General features: G+C 43.8%; 4 protein-coding genes and 1 long non-coding RNA gene across 6 annotated transcripts in view; 4 read left to right on the top strand and 1 right to left on the bottom strand.

Moving 5' to 3' along the window:
• Positions 1 to 356: 356 nt before the first annotated feature.
• Positions 357 to 3961, top strand: LOC144038551 (uncharacterized). 2 transcript variants are annotated; one of them, XM_077551121.1, is made up of 6 exons: positions 357 to 629; positions 1357 to 1710; positions 1798 to 1855; positions 1923 to 2123; positions 2881 to 3010; positions 3080 to 3961. In XM_077551121.1, exons 2-6 carry the CDS (start codon positions 1468 to 1470, stop codon positions 3507 to 3509), a joined length of 1062 nt encoding a protein of 353 aa, XP_077407247.1. In that variant the 5' UTR covers positions 357 to 629; positions 1357 to 1467; the 3' UTR covers positions 3510 to 3961. The 2 variants fall into 2 exon arrangements, with proteins under 2 accessions (XP_077407247.1, XP_077407246.1); XM_077551120.1 differs by having other exon boundaries at positions 377 to 629; positions 1357 to 1855.
• A 161-nt stretch (positions 3962 to 4122) lies between these two features.
• On the top strand, positions 4123 to 6538 carry LOC144038552 (rap1 GTPase-GDP dissociation stimulator 1). Its single transcript, XM_077551122.1, has 5 exons — positions 4123 to 4383; positions 4444 to 4551; positions 4624 to 4746; positions 4846 to 4971; positions 5807 to 6538. The coding sequence occupies exons 1-5, from the start codon at positions 4293 to 4295 to the stop codon at positions 6256 to 6258; spliced, it is 900 nt and encodes a 299-aa protein (XP_077407248.1). The 5' UTR covers positions 4123 to 4292; the 3' UTR covers positions 6259 to 6538.
• Positions 6539 to 6744: 206 nt separating this feature from the next.
• On the top strand, positions 6745 to 12228 carry LOC144038548 (histone-lysine N-methyltransferase PRDM9-like). The gene is made up of 8 exons (XM_077551116.1): positions 6745 to 6995; positions 7128 to 7232; positions 7317 to 7427; positions 7546 to 7602; positions 7680 to 7957; positions 8031 to 8098; positions 8459 to 8649; positions 8946 to 12228. The coding sequence occupies exons 3-8, from the start codon at positions 7331 to 7333 to the stop codon at positions 10832 to 10834; spliced, it is 2580 nt and encodes an 859-aa protein (XP_077407242.1). The 5' UTR covers positions 6745 to 6995; positions 7128 to 7232; positions 7317 to 7330; the 3' UTR covers positions 10835 to 12228.
• LOC144038549 (neurabin-2-like) overlaps positions 12227 to 15976 on the bottom strand; it is an 18857-nt gene continuing 15107 nt past the window's right edge. Inside the window, exons 7-11 of the mRNA XM_077551117.1 lie at positions 14611 to 14763; positions 14409 to 14462; positions 14100 to 14329; positions 13936 to 14032; positions 12227 to 13161 (exon numbers count right to left, since the gene is read on the bottom strand). Of these exons, the coding sequence (XP_077407243.1) occupies positions 13111 to 13161; positions 13936 to 14032; positions 14100 to 14329; positions 14409 to 14462; positions 14611 to 14763 (585 nt within the window). The 3' untranslated portion in view covers positions 12227 to 13110. The remainder of the gene's footprint in view (positions 13162 to 13935; positions 14033 to 14099; positions 14330 to 14408; positions 14463 to 14610; positions 14764 to 15976) is intronic.
• The window catches only part of LOC144038553 (uncharacterized), a 2373-nt gene continuing 601 nt past the window's right edge, over positions 14205 to 15976 (top strand). The window contains exons 1-2 of the long non-coding RNA XR_013289241.1: positions 14205 to 14497; positions 14591 to 14780. This is a non-coding gene — a long non-coding RNA (uncharacterized LOC144038553). The remainder of the gene's footprint in view (positions 14498 to 14590; positions 14781 to 15976) is intronic.

Raw genomic sequence — 15976 nt, 5'->3', positions numbered from 1 at the left:
CCTGAAAATACAGGTCGATTACATAAGACGGAAAATGTGGGGTATATTTAATACAAACACTGGGTGCTGCTCATAAAATACTGATGCGTTCTTATTAAATTAAATTTATTTTTCTGACAAGTTGTTTTTACTTATGCTATTTTATTTTTGCATTAATATTTGTCATATATATTTTATGTTTGTTTATTTTTTGTATTTTATTTCAGTAATGTCACACGGGAAAAATAGTTTATCCGTCTTGATGCCAGACAGATTAACTACTTATACATAATTTATATAAAGTATATAAAAACGTATGTGATAAATATTTACATATTGGATACATACAAATAATGTATTAATCATTTTAAAAACAGTGATAAAAGCAAGCGCGCATCTAATTTATTTGGGCAGAACCGGAAATAATGCCTCCCAACCTTTAGCGTCATCGTCTATCATCCAATGGAAAATCATTTTCCGAATGACTGACGTGGTTTTCAACCAATGAGCGTTGGGATTAACCATACCCGGCAGTGTGAGCATGAAGCTGATTTGCAACCCGCCTAGCCGGCAGCAGAGAAGAAGGGAAAATGTCGTTTGACTAGTCTAGGACCGTTCTAGGATCAGTAGCTGATTAGGAGCGAAAGCCGGTGAGTGGAACTACCGTACCGTCACTCACAAGTTGACTGTGGTAGACCGATGTTGCTCGCTTGGACTTGTGGACACGTTCGGAACAATCACACGCTGTTCTGGAGATGTTCTGTCGGAACCGCAGCACCAAACAAAACAGCACTGTGGTGGCAGCCATTTTGAAATGGAAAGAATGAAAAGAAAGCCTACTATTTTTCTGTTGTTTATTTATTATCAACGTATCAGATTCTAGTGACATCATTCACTTTTGACAATGATGTATGCCTATGTACGTATAAATATCTGATAGAACGTGTGAAATATATTACATTTTAGCAGCACAATTACAGTAGTTAGCCCATGGGCCATTTCCACCACTATGTGAGCCTAAACACTACCCGCATGGCGGGAATATAATAACAGAAAAATAGCCCGGCTTTACATGTGTGATAACTTGGGGTTGTGTAATAGTATCAATCAATATTTCAGTGCTAGTTCATCTTGAGTTTAAAATAACTCAAAAGTTTTTTAACTTGTTAAAAACAAGTTAGTTTGTCAACCGATATTGACAGCTTCACTAACTAAAAAAACACACACACAAAAACAAAACAAATAATCATTTGATGTGATGTGATTCTATGGGTAAAAGAATAAAAGTGCATTCAGACTGGTTGCCAGCGGGACCTTGAGTATAGGACATTGTTTTCATTCTTGAGTCCCACACTAAATATGTGCTTTGTCTTGTAGGAAGCATCTGCCCTTACCCAAAGTGATGAGAAGCCTCCTCAAAGTGTAAAAACAAAGCTAACAGTTTAACCACAAGATACTTATCACATGATCCACTGATTCAGCGAGAAGATGGATCAATCTACGAGGGTAGTGGGCCTGGACGCGCAGGGCAACATGCTTTTCACCATGGTGAAGCCAGTCATGGGAATATTTCAAATGTCCTCAGACCAAACGGTGACCCAGAGTGGGATGGGTCTGCAGAATTTGCCTGAAAACACGCTGGTCTTGCCTTCCCCACAAGACCAGGTCCAACTGGAGACCACCCAAGTGGAGATGCATGCCATCCAGCCTCATCTTCAACCTCAGATGCAGGTATCTGACCCAGTACAGACTGAGGAAGTCATCCACAGTCAGATACCGCCTCAGAACTCCAGTACCACTACAGAGTTCTCCACACAGATGCCCTTCGCAGAGGTGTCATCACTCCTGGATCCCAACATGAAAGGATCCAAGGCTCGTAAGTGGCGCCTCACACAGAACTAACAAATTGAAATGACCCCTTAGTCACTGCCTCCCAATTTCAGGAAAACACCTCATCTCCTACGATGAGATCAAGCGCCGCCTGCAGTCTCCAGAGAAGATGTCCCTGCGCTCGTTGGCCGCCTACACGCGAGTGAGCCGAGGTCCAGCTAGCAAGAAGACGCTGCTGGAGTCCTTGAGCGTCCTTGGCCTCACACCCAGCACAACTACCTCTGTTTCCTCATCCTTCTCTAAACTCACTGAAGGTGAAGGGATCAAAGCAAAGGGCTCAAGATGAGTTAGTCTGGTAGAGACTTGGTTGCAAGTTGTTGGGTGGTTAGCGGCAGGTGTTAGTTATTTTAGGATTGGAGCAAGAAGACTCTCTGGACGTGGGACATGAATATTTTACAAAGACTTAAATACATTAAAAATATCCATCTATAATAAATAAATAAATAAGAATATTTTTTAAATAAATAAAAATAATATTAACTCATTCACTGCCATTGACGGCTATTGACGTCAAAAATTTATTTGAACTATTTCTGTTAGTTTAACATTTTTTCCACTTTTGTTAACGAGAGTATGAAAACCTAGGGACATTTTTTTTTACAAAATTAGAACAGATATAAAATTTATGATTAATCGTGAGTTAACTATTGAAGTTATGCGATTACAATTTTAAAAAAATTAATCACCTTACCGCGATTAAAAAAAAAAAAAAGAAAAGATTCAGGCGATTCAAATTTTTTAATTGTAATTAATTGTATGACTCGCGATTAATCACAAATTTTATATCTGTTCTAAATGTACGGAAAAAAATTCTTAAGTTTTCATACTCTTGTTAACAAAAGTGTAAAAAAAAAAAAGTTAAACTAATAAAAATAGTTAAAATAAATATTTGACGTCTATAACCGTCAATGGCAGTTAATGAGTTAAAAAAATATATATATATTTGTCAGGGACATGGAGAAAACACACCTGGTGTGTGACAGCTGTGTTTTAATGTACTTGTGTTATCAGGTGACACCAAAGCATTGTGCGACGACATGAAGGACTTCTCGCACGACTACATCGACTACGGCAACATGGCAAAACAGCTCATCCCTGACACAAACACAGTTCAACACTGGTCCAAAATCATTGAGACCAAGTATGTACATTGACACTGATACTTTTAAACGTAACGGAAAACTACTAGAACTCTTTTGTCTCCATGCAGGAATCACCTCGAAGACATGCGAAAATGTTTCAAGGACCCGGCCAACAGCGGAGCTTTCGACAACGCGACGCACGGCCTCGGTCTGGGAATGCTGGACGTGGCTCTCGACATGATCGTGACGGCGATCGAACAGCAGATTCGCATCCTGTCCGGGGCCGCCGCCGCCGAGCCTCCAGACTCCGCCGGGCCGATGCGCCGCATCCGCCGGAGACAACGCCGGTGTCACAAGACATCCCTTGGCATCAAGGAGCACGGGAAGGCCATCTCAAAAAGGAAAGCACGAAGCAGAGGGAAGAAGAAAGTCCATCATGAAAATGTCGCAGAAGTGGAGCCCTGCAAAACGGATGACATGCAAGGCAAGGTGCTAACTTTGGTGTCTGTGGGGTATGAGACGGTTTCCACTGGTCTTTGCGGCTCCAGACCAGCTTGACATGTCACCGTTTTTTTGTTTGAACAGATTGCGCTCAGGAAGGACCAAAAAACATTCACGACAGGGACAGTAACGTGATGTTAGTAGCAACATGCAAATGTCTGTTGATGTTAGCAGTAGCCCCTTTGACATTGTCCTTTTTGAGTGACTTTCAGCTTGTCCGTTCCTAAAGCAACCCACCTATTTTTTTTATTTTTTATTTAACTGGAGTCCAACCTGCGCTGTCTGCATGAAAGGCCGCGACACTACCTGTGTACTGTTCTGTTTCTAAGGTCGTCAGGCCTAATGTTGAACTTGGTGCCAATGTGTGAATTATGAATGGATGAACGCCAGAGAGGCATATTATATAGAATTGTGCTATTTGTATTTACTGTATGTTTAAAACCAGGTCTCTCTCTGTATTACGCAAAAACCTCAAGAATTGGTAGCAAACCATAAAGATCTACTTTTAATTATTTCCTTTTTTTTTGCATGACATGTCGGCGCGCTCAACCGTCTGCTCTTACGTTGCCTCGAAGGCTCCCGAGGCACCGTGGGAGGTTTTAGGCTGGTCAAAATACCCGCGGCAGCTTGGCCGCTAATACCTGTACTGTACACGCACAGCACGTCCAGATGGCGAGAGAGAAGCTTTGAGGGGGGGTGGGCGGGGATTTGCATTAACGCCAACAACACCGACAAGAGCCGGCGGGAACGCCAGACGCTTTTTCAGCGTTGACGAGGGCTGGAAATGCCACGCGATAGAAAAGGGAGATAAGTTGGAATAACAAAACAAAAAAAAACAGGATGGGACATTCCAACATGCAGCTGACATTTACATACCAGAGTGCCAACCGGGACAAACACAAGACAAGTCTGCAACCCTCCACGCCAAACGGTGAGTGTCTACCATGACATGCGTGTGTATATGGTCTCCATGCGTTTGTGATCCCCACAGAGAACCTGAACAATGCGTTAGGTGCCATCCGGGTGCTGGGTCTGGAGCGGATCGAAAATGAGCTGAAGCCTCATTTGTGTACCGTGCTGGTGAACATTCAGGAGAGGAGTGAGTCCTGAAAACCGAAACCGGGGTTTTCAACATGCCGCTGTTGCTTTAAGTCGTATTGCATCTGCCCAGACAAAGGTGCCGCTGAGCAAGTTGTCATCAGTGGGATTCTTCCCATTTTGGCGCTGTTGCTGAGGGGAAGAGGACCTCTGGTGCTGCTAACAGCCCAACTGGTGGCTGAACTTGCCAAGGAATGTAAGTCAGTATTCACGAGATCCAAATTGTGCCCTGGCAAATTGAAGTGAACTGAATTGCTTTTATTGACATGCAATCGTTTGTTTCCTGTCTGTGAAGCGGTGATCCGTAAAGGTTTCGGAGATGCCGGCCTGATTACGGCTCTGCTGTCTGTGCTGACCAGCGCGGACCAGGACCTGCTGAGGCACGCAGTCCAGGCCATCACTCGTGTTTCTTATGACAGCTGTGAGTATTGAAGAGGAATAAAATAATTTTGTCCTCTTTGCGTGTTCCAAAAATGAGGATAGGTTTGATGCAAGAAAAATACACCTTTGCAAAAATGATTTTTAATCAATCAGAGATCTCTGGAGACAGATAACAGCTTCCGATTTCATCACTTAAAGAACGTGGGATTTCAGAGCGTCAAATGTGCTCTTCTACGTGTACAATAGCTTCTTATAGTTAAAAAGACCTCCTCCTTTTCATTTGTAGACTAAACATACTCTCTGGTACTTTTCCGTGAGCAGATGGCGTAAACAAGGTCAGGTGGATGTTTTTGAGACAGAATGTGTTATATAGTTGAAGGATTTTCCCATAGCAAAATCTCACAAACAAGTTGAATCAAATTTACGGTGGCCGTGACTGATGAAGAAATTAAAGAGTGTGTGTTATTTCAAAACTAATTCTGTTTTCATGACCGAGATGTGCGTGTACAAATAAAACAAGGAATTTTGGACCAATCAGTGTGTACCAGCCTAAGGAGTGTGTGTGTTTTTTAGACAAATTCTGGTTCAAGGGATAAATGTGTTTTCGCACAAAGTGCTGAGAAGGAACTTTTTTAGACTAAATAGTATGTCCCAGCTTAAGGCCAGGCCATACGAGGTCAACATCATGTGCTCTGCTCAGGACACAAAACATTTCGACAAGGTTAATGTGAAGAATTAAAATGTTCATAATGTGTAACAATAGTTGATATATGAAATTAGGTATTAAAAATGTTATAATATCTTTCAGTATTGAGACTAAAAACAACATAGAAGGAACATAAAGAGAGATCAAGTTTTTATTTGGTGTCCATCAGGTAAGTATCAGCAGCTGTTACTGCGCAGAGGGGTGGTACCACGTCTGGTCGCCGTCCTGCTGCGGTTCCCTGGCAACGAGGCCTTAGAAGAAGTATGCCTCCGAGCCCTGTGCAACCTCAGCGGCATGAGCATCGCAGAGGAGCCCAATGTGGTGTGGGAGAGGAGCGCGCCCACCCAGCCAGGGGAGCGCATCTTTCGCGGCATGTCTCCGCACAGGTGCGGATTCGTGACCTCGGTGACCGTGGTGCGTGTATGCCAATGGGCGCCGGCGCAGTTCGCCATCAGCGTGGAGCTTGTGCAACGTTGTTCCGCCTCCTTGAACTTTCGCAGGTGTAAGCGGCCCACTCTATGGTTCCCCTTCTTCATCTTTGGGAGGTGTTCCAAGATGACAAACAGGAACAGCCCAAGACGCGCCAGTCTGAAGACACTGGTCTTCCACACCTTCCTCTGATAGCAACATGCAAGGCAAACTCAGCACATTTTAACTTTTAGAAATATTTTTGCTTAAATTGGCTTGATACATATAAAGTGGACTTTTACAACAGTTTACAAGGACGTCAAGGCAGCTCATGCTCAGTAGTACCCCATAGTATTTTTTTTATTGTCACTGCTATAATGTACCCCACAGTATTTGTTTTAATTATCACTGCTATGTGTCGAAAACAATATTTGATATGCCAAAAAATAATAATTCCTTAATTTAAAAAAAAATGAATAAAAAACAAAAACGTGTGTGGTGAAGGTAGAAATTGTGTATGCGTATGTTTTTTTTTTCAGGAAATCTACCCTTATCCCTGTTGTCTTTGTCTTAAATGGCAAAAAAAACGAAACGGTGTCCGTAATTTAACCTGCCATCAGTCAATCTATCTTCTGAATAATTTCTGACAGCTAGCTAAAAGTTTTTATTAGGTTACTGACCAAGTTGTGGAAACTTTTATTCCGAAAATCTACACCAGATGACTTCCGGGTAAAACGCGCGACCAAGCTTGCTGGTGTTTTTGTCGTTGGCAAAATAAGTCACGCACCGGGTGTGCTTCGATACATGTAAATATCTGGAATTAAACTGGTTAACACACTTTTAGTTATACCTTATGATCGGCCAGCTATGTAAAGGTTTGAGTAGGCTGTATCTATAGTTGCAAAAGCTTTTATTCCGAAAATGGACATCTGTCAACTTCCGGGTAAGAGGTAAACACTTCCGGTGTTGTAGTAGTTAGTAGAACAGTGTTGCCGCTAATTTACAAACTCAACTGACGTCCATGTAGAAACAGCGACGTTGTTGAATAAACCAACTTTGAAAATCGGCTACTGGTTCAACAGGGACACGCAACACGCACGAAGTCCAGTGTAGCTAAGGGTCTGTGGTCAGTTTGAGGAGATTATCTTGACATTCCACGACAACTTCGCCAACATGCTAGCTTAAAGGTAAGGCAGCTTTAGTAATTTAAGTCGCTCTTCGTAAAAGGCAAAAACAACAACATCAAAAACTGCACATTGTGTTTTCCACAGAGTGCGCGGCCCCAATGTCGTGCACGACCAGCGCCGCGGAGTGGGTCGAGTCCACCGGGCAGGTTGTTGTCATAGAAGGCTACTTGCCCGTTGACAGCGTCGACACAGCAGGTACGCTAAAGTAGAATCATACAAGCAACCTGAGTGGCTGTGAGTAGTGTGGAACGATCTAAAGAGACGCTTAACAACGTGCTATAATCATGTACGTTCTCTCCATTTCACCTTTCAGTGATTCCACCAATCCAGAAGTTGCTGGTCGGTAATGGAGAAGCAGGAGAAGGATTTTGTAAGGAGGGCAAATAAGCATCGCCGTTCTAATGATGGCCTAAACATACACATGAATATTTGTTTTCTGTTGTCCAGGTTGCGACGAGTGTCTTGCGCTATTTCAAGACCAGAGCGACTCCTTCAAGGCCGGCGGCCCATCTTTTATCCTCGACTTTCCCACAAGCGTGGGCGTCCCAGAGAGGGCGCTATTGACGTTGCCCTACGGCCTGACGGTGGGCCGCTCCAGTATTCCCGGCGTAGGTGTCGGTGTCATCAATCACGGGCCAGCGCTTGCTCCTGGGATGCATTTCGGACCATTTGAGGGTGAAGAGACGACCGTGGAGAACGCCATCGAAAGTGACTTCTCCTGGGAGGTGGATGTAGTATTTGTTAGATTAAATAGATAAATATATGGTTTAGTACTGAAATTTTTTGTTTATTTTGCAGATTTACAAAGGACAAGATGCTTATGAGTACATTGATGCCTCTACAGAATCTCTGTCAAACTGGATGAGGTATATTTATTGTTTTCATTTCATACTTAAAAATGCTAATATATGAAAGCTGTATTATTACAAGCAAACACATTTTTGAAAAGTGTTTTTTGATGAAAACAAAACTTGTTGGAATTAACATTTTTTTCATGTGATGTTCTTACAATATTTTCTATATTTAAATAAATAAATCAGTGTTTAAAAAGTACAACAAAATTGTTGTAAGATTTTGTAATTTTCATTTAAAACAATCAGACTAACTCTGGTATGGTGAATACTCTATATGTCTTTAAAAAAAAGGCATCCTATAGATAGATAGATAGCTTTTATTTATTTTTCAAATAATGCTGACCTGCACGTAATTATTGCTGTTGGTGCCAGGTATGTCAACCGTGCTCGCAACAGGGAAGAGAGCAATCTTCTGGCAGTGCAGTACAAAGACAGCATCCTGTACCACTGCTGCCGTAGCGTCAACGCCGGAGAAGAGTTGCTGGTGTGGCCCAGCGGCAAGCTTCTCGCACACTTCAGCGATGCCTGGATGCAAGTATGGCTGACCAAGCTCCAGACTGCAGGTTATTTTTTTTTATTTAAAATGAAATAAGGCTCAAGAAGTTACAAATTGGTGATGTGTTGGTTAGAATATAGTAAAATTATCTATTAAAATTACTTTGAAAATTGAAATGCATCAAAATGAAATTGAAATTATTAATTTTATACATATATAATTTAATACAAAAATATTTGTTGTTTTTTATATTCATTATATATTATGTTAGAATTTTAAATAAACATTTATTAGTCACGTTAAGTATAGATAAATTGAAATTAAAAATTTGTATTAAAGTGTCCTTATTTCCTCCTTTTATAGCAGAGAGAATCCCTGCTGCTGCATCTCAGGTCTTGGTGTGCGTCCACTGTGAGCTAACCTTTACCACCGAGGCCTTTCTCCAGCGCCACGCCGACTGCTTCCACTCAAATCAACAACTGAAATCCCCCCCCGATGAAACCGAGCTCCAAAATCCCACCACCGATGCCGAGATCTCCGCTCCCGCCCCGCCGCCGCTTCCAGACAATGCAGTCATGTCGATGGCCTGCTCCGACTGCGGTAAGACTTTCAAGCAGGCGTCGCACCTGAAGAGGCATAAACTGTGTGTGCATGGCAACAGGCGGCCCTACTGCTGCACGCTGTGCCGCCGTAGCTTCAGCCAGGCGTCAGGTTTGGTCCGACACCAGGTCGTTCACAGGAAGCTCGGCGAAACGAAAGAGAGGACGGATAAGATGGAAAATGGCGAGCTGGCCGGCGGCTCCCAAGAAGAAGCTTCCAATACATTGGATGTAACAATGAGTGAGCATCTTAGTGACGCAAAGGACGAGGTTGCAAGTGAGGCGGGAGAGCAGGAAGTGGACCAGCAGCCCCACATTTGCTCCAAGTGCGGGAAACGTTTCCGTAACGAAGTATTCCTCAAGAAGCACACAGCGCTGGTGCACGACAAAATCCGTCCGTACGTGTGCACCCTCTGCAAGCGGTGCTTCGGCCAGTGCAGCGACCTCACCCGTCACCTGCAGCGCCACCGCACGCGACGCACAGGCCGTCAAAGACCGTGCCGTCTTCCCGGGACGCCCGCCGATACGCCATTTAGCTGTGCCGAGTGTTCGCTCGCCTTCTCCACTGTTGACCTTCTCCAGCTGCACGTCTGCGCCAGTCACTCAGAGGAGATCCGAGAGCAGAACGAACACGATTCCGCCCCGCAACCCTCGGTGGCGGCGGCGGCAGTCCCGAGGCTTCCCTGTCTGAGGCCACGGCGGCACGCCTCCAAATCCAAAATGTCCACCATCAACCAGCTCTCGAAACGCAAGTTCTTCCATTGTAACTACTGCAATGAGAGCTACGTCGACCCAGACGAGCTGCGGGCGCACGCGTGCAACGAGCAACGCCACACGTGCACCCACTGCGACATGACTTTCGGCAAGTTTGCCCTCCTGCGCCGCCACGAGTGGTCCGTCCACCGCAACGTGCCGCCGTGCCGCTGCGAGCACTGCGACAAGGTCTTCGTGGAGCCGGCGGGCCTGGAGCAGCACCAGCGCGCCAACGTCTGCAAGAAGTATCACTGCACCACGGAGGTCTTCTCCTGCGCCCACTGCCATTTCTCCTTCACCGCCAAGAGCTTCCTGGCCAAGCACGTCCGCAGGCACCACCCGGCGGAATACCTGGCCGACAGCCTAATGTATCAGCCGGAAGAGGAGCAGGACGGCGAGGTGTTCACGTGCCCCCGCTGCGACAAAGTCTACAGCAACGCCAAAGCCTTCAAAAGCCACCCGTGCTCTCAACAGGTGAAGGTGCTCTACTTCTGCAGCGACTGCGGCAAGGGCTTCGGCAACCACTACACGCTGAAGCAGCACCAGCGCTCGCACACGGGCGAGAAGCCCTACGGCTGCCCGCACTGCGCCAAGGGCTTCGCCAACTCCAGCCAGCTGACCGTGCACCTGCGCACGCACACGGGCGAGAAGCCCTACCTGTGCACGCACTGCGGCGAGAGCTTCCGCCAGTCGGGCGACCTGAAGCGGCACGAGCGCAAGCACACGGGCGTGCGGCCCCACAAGTGCGAGCAGTGCTGCAAGAGCTTCAGCCGCCCGCAGAGCCTCAAGGCGCACCGCATGCTGCACATGGGGCAGCGCATGTTTACCTGCAGCGTGTGCGGGAAGAGCTTCTCCAGGAACTATCATCTGCGCAGGCACACCCGGAAGATGCACACCTAACAGAAGACATATTATTTATTCACTGCAGTCAACCAGCCAGGTTTGGATTTTTTTTTGTTTTGGCATTTGTAAAAAAAATCAGTTCTGTGCATTTTAGGGATGTCCAGCATGTTGTCCACAACCACCAATGGTGCTTCTGAGTCCATCTCAAGCTAGTTTGCCAGCAAGTATGCGGTAAGAGATCGTCAGGTGTGTTGCGGGAACTTTAATTGCTCCCAAAGTTTTTTTATTTACTGCAAATAATGTATCGTTCATCTATCTGTACCAAGAACCTATAGTGACAAGCAGTACAGTTATGCTCTTCCACGAGATTTCAGAATGTACTGGACAGGCCAAACGTTTGGACGCACCTTCTCATGCAATGCATTTTCTTTATTCCCATGACTATTTACATTGACGATTCTCACTGAAGTCATCAAAACTATGAATGTTGAACCACGTTGGTGTTATGTACTTAAAATGTATGATTTATAAATGTATTAATATTCTAGTTTCTTCAAAATAGTCTCTGTTGATTTTTTGGGGCATTCAATCCTCAATGAGCTCCAAGAGTAGTATTTGAAATGGTTTTCCAACAGCATTGAAGGAGTTCCCGTTGGTGAGAATGCAAAGAGTGTGCAAAGTAATAATCAGAGCAAAGGGTGGCTATTTTGAAAAAAATAGAATCTAAAACATTTTTTTGTTTGTTTTACCTTTTTTTTTTTTTTTATTTTTTTTTAAGTTCCTAACTTCACATGTTCATTCTTAGTTTTGAGGAGAAGCTAAAATATAAATAGTAATGAGATTAAAGCAAACACATTGAATGAGATGTGTGTGTGTGTGTGTGTGTGTCCAAACCTTTGGCCAGTACTGTATATAGTACTATGAGCTTTTTTTAAAAAAATTTATAAATATTGACAACACCACCACAATATTGTGATAATTATCGTATTGTGACATTTGGATATCGTTACATCCCTACTCTACCGAAAGAAATCTCTCCCCAGCAAAATAAATTGTCACAAAAAGTCAATACACAGGTAAATGACATACCTTTTGAAATCTAGTAGAACAGCATTTCATTATTATGCCTGTGACTATATGTCACAAACAAAGAAAAGTCCATCATGTGACCCACTGGTGCAGAGAAGTACGGGACATGAGCTCCTTCCGCGCAGACCTCCGCTATCAGTCAGCATTATTTTTGTTCAACGCATGCTGTTGCACTCATTTACATTTAATAAATGGTGTTATGTTATTTTCAGGAGCTATCATTGATGAGGGTTGAATACTTTCAAATGCCACTGTCAGTTGTATACAAATATTTCATTTATGTAACGTTAATTTTCTTGATCAACTGAATGGCCATCCCTACTTCTGGCAAGTTGAAATAAAAACACGCACTTTGTCCACCACTGTTGACCATTTAATCCACAAAACACACAATGCGAAGCATGTGCACTTTACAAGCCTTATTATTATTATTATTATTATTAGGAAAAATACTCACAACCGTGCCTGATTTTCTTCATTTTAGTAATCCAGATATATTACTTTTTTTTTTTTTAAATAACACACCATTTTCGCTCACGTCTGTGTTATAAATACAAAGTTAAAATAGAAGCTGAGCTCTACAAAGATGGTGGTGGCGGCGGCGCGACACAGGCGTGTAGCGTTCAATTCAGGCAGTGTGTGTAGAATTGTTTTTTTTTTTCTTTTCCTCGTGCTGCAGCTGCTGGTTCCAGACTGTAAAATGTCCTCTGCTGGTACTGGCCACTCCCGTTAGTAGTCATGGATGAACGGAGGCCTGGACTCATATTTTTCAAGTCTTGTGTGTAAAAAAAAATTATAATACACAAAACACTTTTTTTAGGCAGCGGGTGGTTGCCATGGTTACAATCAGTCCAGTTTTGATCCCTTGGCAAAGCACCTCAATTGTCAATCTCACGTCACATCAAGTTTACAACAACAACCCTCCTGTCTAATTAGTTTATACATGATGTGTTAAATGTTATGACAAACATTCAAAACTCTTGTTAAACCACACCTATACAGTAGTCACGTGTGGAAAAAGTCACCAAACTAGAAAGGGAGGAAGGTTTGTTTTTGTTTGGCAATAGGAAGAAAGAAAAAAAAAAGTGACAGCCTGTCATGTCACCAAAATACCAGATTCAGGGTTTAAATACTCTCCAGGTTTGAAAGAAAAAGGGTTCAATATGGAGAGTAGACGAGAGATACCCTGCAGCTCCTCGTTGTGCTCTCCTTCCTTTTTTTTTTTTATACCCCCAAAAGGCTTCTTATAACGGTTCCGATTTCAGCTCCTCCACGCGGCACTCCAGATCAGCCACCTTCATAAACAGAGAGCATAAACATCACTTGGTCATGTGCATGCCAAAACAATAGGTGGCGGCGGCGCTATCACTTGATCAAGCGTACCGTGGAATTATTTATTTGTTTACACTGGTCTAAATATGGTATTCTGGTAAGTATTGCGTTAGTGGAATATGAGTTCAAGCGGCAAAATCGAGCCGTTTTTATCTATCTCAGGGGGCGGCCACTTGCTGTCAATTGTCAATGTTGCTCAGGTCTCAGGTAACAACCAATCACAGCGCAGCTTCAGAAAACAGGTGAGCTGCGATCGGCCGTTGCCTGACGATGTTATCCTCAATCGACAGCAAGTACGAAATGGCCGCCCCCTGAGATGAATAAAAATGGCTAGATTTTGCTTCATAACTCGTACTCCACAAATGTACTATTAATCAGAATGTCACGTTTAGACTAGTGAAGTCACATATAATGTATTATTGTCAAGAAATGTTTAAATTTGACTTTCACTTTAATCTTTGGATTACTTGTAGTCATCCTGTATTTATATTCTGTAAATTAGTAGTTATTAATCACAGACAAAAAAGAGTGAGTGCATTGATTATGACATACTGTACATTGATACTGTGGTCATAATGTTTGGTCTAATTGAGCTTTGAAATTCCCCTTACAGACCACTAGAGGGCGCCAAAGGCTGCAAAGACTTTTCTAGCAGTACTTTGCAGACCATACCACTCAATGAGCATCTTGACCACCACATGTAATGCTTTTCCCCTTTAGTAATCTTGCCGACTAACCTGTTCCTGCAGTTGACCCGACTCCTCCTTGAGAAGCGACGCCTCGGCTCCTGCTTGTGCGCTCCGCTGTGTCTCCTTCTTCAGGTACTCCATTTCCCTGCAGAAGGACCAAGTAAGAATCAACGTTTCCAAAGAAGTTAAAGAGCGACGCACGTTGGTCTTACTTCTGCTGGTATTCCTTGATGAGCCGCTTGGCCTTGCTGTACTTGCGCTCCAGCGCCTGATACTGCGCCTGCGTCTCCTTCAGGTGCTCGTCCACCGCCTGGCACAGGCTCTGCGCCTCCATCCAGTAGCCCTCCAGCTTCTCCATGCGGTCCTTGTTCTCCTGCAGGGTCTGCTCCAGCTGCGCCTTGTCCATGCGCCAGCGCTGTTTGTCCTGCTCGGCGTGGTGCAGCTGCGAGGGCAAAGAAATCGTTCCTCACAAGAAACATAGGAGAGCAACGGCGACGTTTCTGTGGATAAATCCAGCGTACCTTCCTCTTCAGCTGCTGGATCTCGGCCTGAGTCACGGCGTGCTTGATTTGGAGCTGAATGGGAGGACATCAGGGAAGAATATGCAAGTGTAAGGGCCTGCTGATTTTCATTGTATTTGCATTTATGGTTAATTATGACTGCAGATTATTTCTAGTTGTTCCATATATTCCTTTTGTGCAAGGTGGTGGTGGACCCGCGCACCTCTTTGTACTTATGGGCCAGTTTCTCAGGGTCCGTCTCCAACGGCGACAGGTCCTCGTTCTCCGCCAAGTCGAACACTTCGATGGCGCCCGTGTACTGCGGACTGACGTCTTCATCGTCGTCATCCTCCTCGTCGGTGCCGTACTCGCCGCCCTGCAGAGGCGAGAGCGGTGAGAACCTCAACGTACATCAAAATGTGCACTTTATTTGGGTACCCGCCACTCTAAATAGAGAATTGTTGAACCAATTTAAGATCACAAATTGAATTGTTGACCAATTAAAAAAAAAATAATCGCTTCAAGTGGTAACACACGAACGAATTAAGTTAGTCCAAAGTGATTATATTAAGTTTAAGTGATTATGAGTTCATTAATACTTTGGATTGGAGTCACTTTGGATTAATTTAATTCAGGTGAATATATCAAGTTTAATGAACTCATGATCACTTAAGCTTAATATAATCACTTTGGGCTAACTTAATTCAATCGTGTGTTACCACTTGAAGCGATTTTTATAAGTTGGTCAACAATTCAATTTATTATCTTAAATTGGTTCAACAATTCTCTTTTTAGAGTTTACATGACAAAATAATTAGCATCAATTATACATAGATTTTCACAATTATATATATATTTTTTATAAACATGTACATCAAGGTAACATTGTATAATGAAGTAATGATTCTCATCTTAAATGTACATACTATATGTGAACAATGAATTTATTGCATCGTGGTAGGGAATCACTGCTTTAAAAAAAGGAACAGGAAAAACAGATGGAGTTCACTACACAGCCAGTAGATGGTGCAAAATCGCCATCGTCATCCCCCCCCCCACACACACACTCTATCTTCCACCCTTTCTTGATGCTTTTCAAGAACCACCCTCTCTCGATGAATGGAGGAGTCACTTCCTGTTATTGTCGCCAATGGAAAAGGCCGTTTCCGCGCACGTGCAGCGCTGAAACAACCGTTCGGGAGCTGCAACGTAAATCTGAGAAGCCATTTTGCAGTCGTCATGTTACCGAGGCGATGGCAAACAAGGTTCTAGTCGCGCAAGGGACGGTTATTAGCGCTTTGGTTTCTTTTTTTGAGATGCCGTGCACTTTGACAGGCACAATAATAAAACACAAGGTGTAATTCTTTGTTATGCTGGTTGGCTTTCACTCACTTGTAAAGCGTGCTTAATGTTTTGACCGGTGCGTGCTTAAAAATACACGCATCTGTTCTCAAAGTGGAAGTAATTGCGGCTGAATATTGATGAGGCAACCCATCTGAGAAGGCAGGCAGAATTCCGTGTCAGTGGGGGAGGAGAAGCGGCAAGGGGGTGAGCAATATGGATTACTCAGCGTTTCCCCGGCACAGCAC

This window comes from Vanacampus margaritifer, chromosome 18 (assembly GCF_051991255.1).
Source record: "Vanacampus margaritifer isolate UIUO_Vmar chromosome 18, RoL_Vmar_1.0, whole genome shotgun sequence".
Lineage (NCBI taxonomy): Eukaryota > Metazoa > Chordata > Actinopteri > Syngnathiformes > Syngnathidae > Vanacampus > Vanacampus margaritifer.
Note: the sequence above shows the minus strand (reverse complement) of the source record. Positions and strands in the feature narration are given on the sequence as shown.

What these genes read in the sequence shown, in the direction of transcription:
- LOC144038552 (XM_077551122.1), top strand. Translation starts at nt 4,293, where the DNA reads ATGGGACATTCCAACATGCAGCTGACATTTACATACCAGAGTGCCAAC. An exon ending in GGCTGAACTTGCCAAGGAAT is followed by an intron (nt 4,747 to 4,845) that starts GTAAGTCAGTAT and finishes CTGTCTGTGAAG; the next exon opens with CGGTGATCCGTAAAGGTTTC. An exon ending in TCGTGTTTCTTATGACAGCT is followed by an intron (nt 4,972 to 5,806) that starts GTGAGTATTGAA and finishes GGTGTCCATCAG; the next exon opens with GTAAGTATCAGCAGCTGTTA.
- LOC144038548 (XM_077551116.1), top strand. Translation starts at nt 7,331, where the DNA reads ATGTCGTGCACGACCAGCGCCGCGGAGTGGGTCGAGTCCACCGGGCAG. An exon ending in AGAAGCAGGAGAAGGATTTT is followed by an intron (nt 7,603 to 7,679) that starts GTAAGGAGGGCA and finishes TCTGTTGTCCAG; the next exon opens with GTTGCGACGAGTGTCTTGCG. An exon ending in AAAGTGACTTCTCCTGGGAG is followed by an intron (nt 7,958 to 8,030) that starts GTGGATGTAGTA and finishes TTTATTTTGCAG; the next exon opens with ATTTACAAAGGACAAGATGC.
- LOC144038551 (XM_077551120.1), top strand. Translation starts at nt 1,468, where the DNA reads ATGGATCAATCTACGAGGGTAGTGGGCCTGGACGCGCAGGGCAACATG. An exon ending in CTTCTCTAAACTCACTGAAG is followed by an intron (nt 2,124 to 2,880) that starts GTGAAGGGATCA and finishes TTGTGTTATCAG; the next exon opens with GTGACACCAAAGCATTGTGC. An exon ending in TCCAAAATCATTGAGACCAA is followed by an intron (nt 3,011 to 3,079) that starts GTATGTACATTG and finishes GTCTCCATGCAG; the next exon opens with GAATCACCTCGAAGACATGC.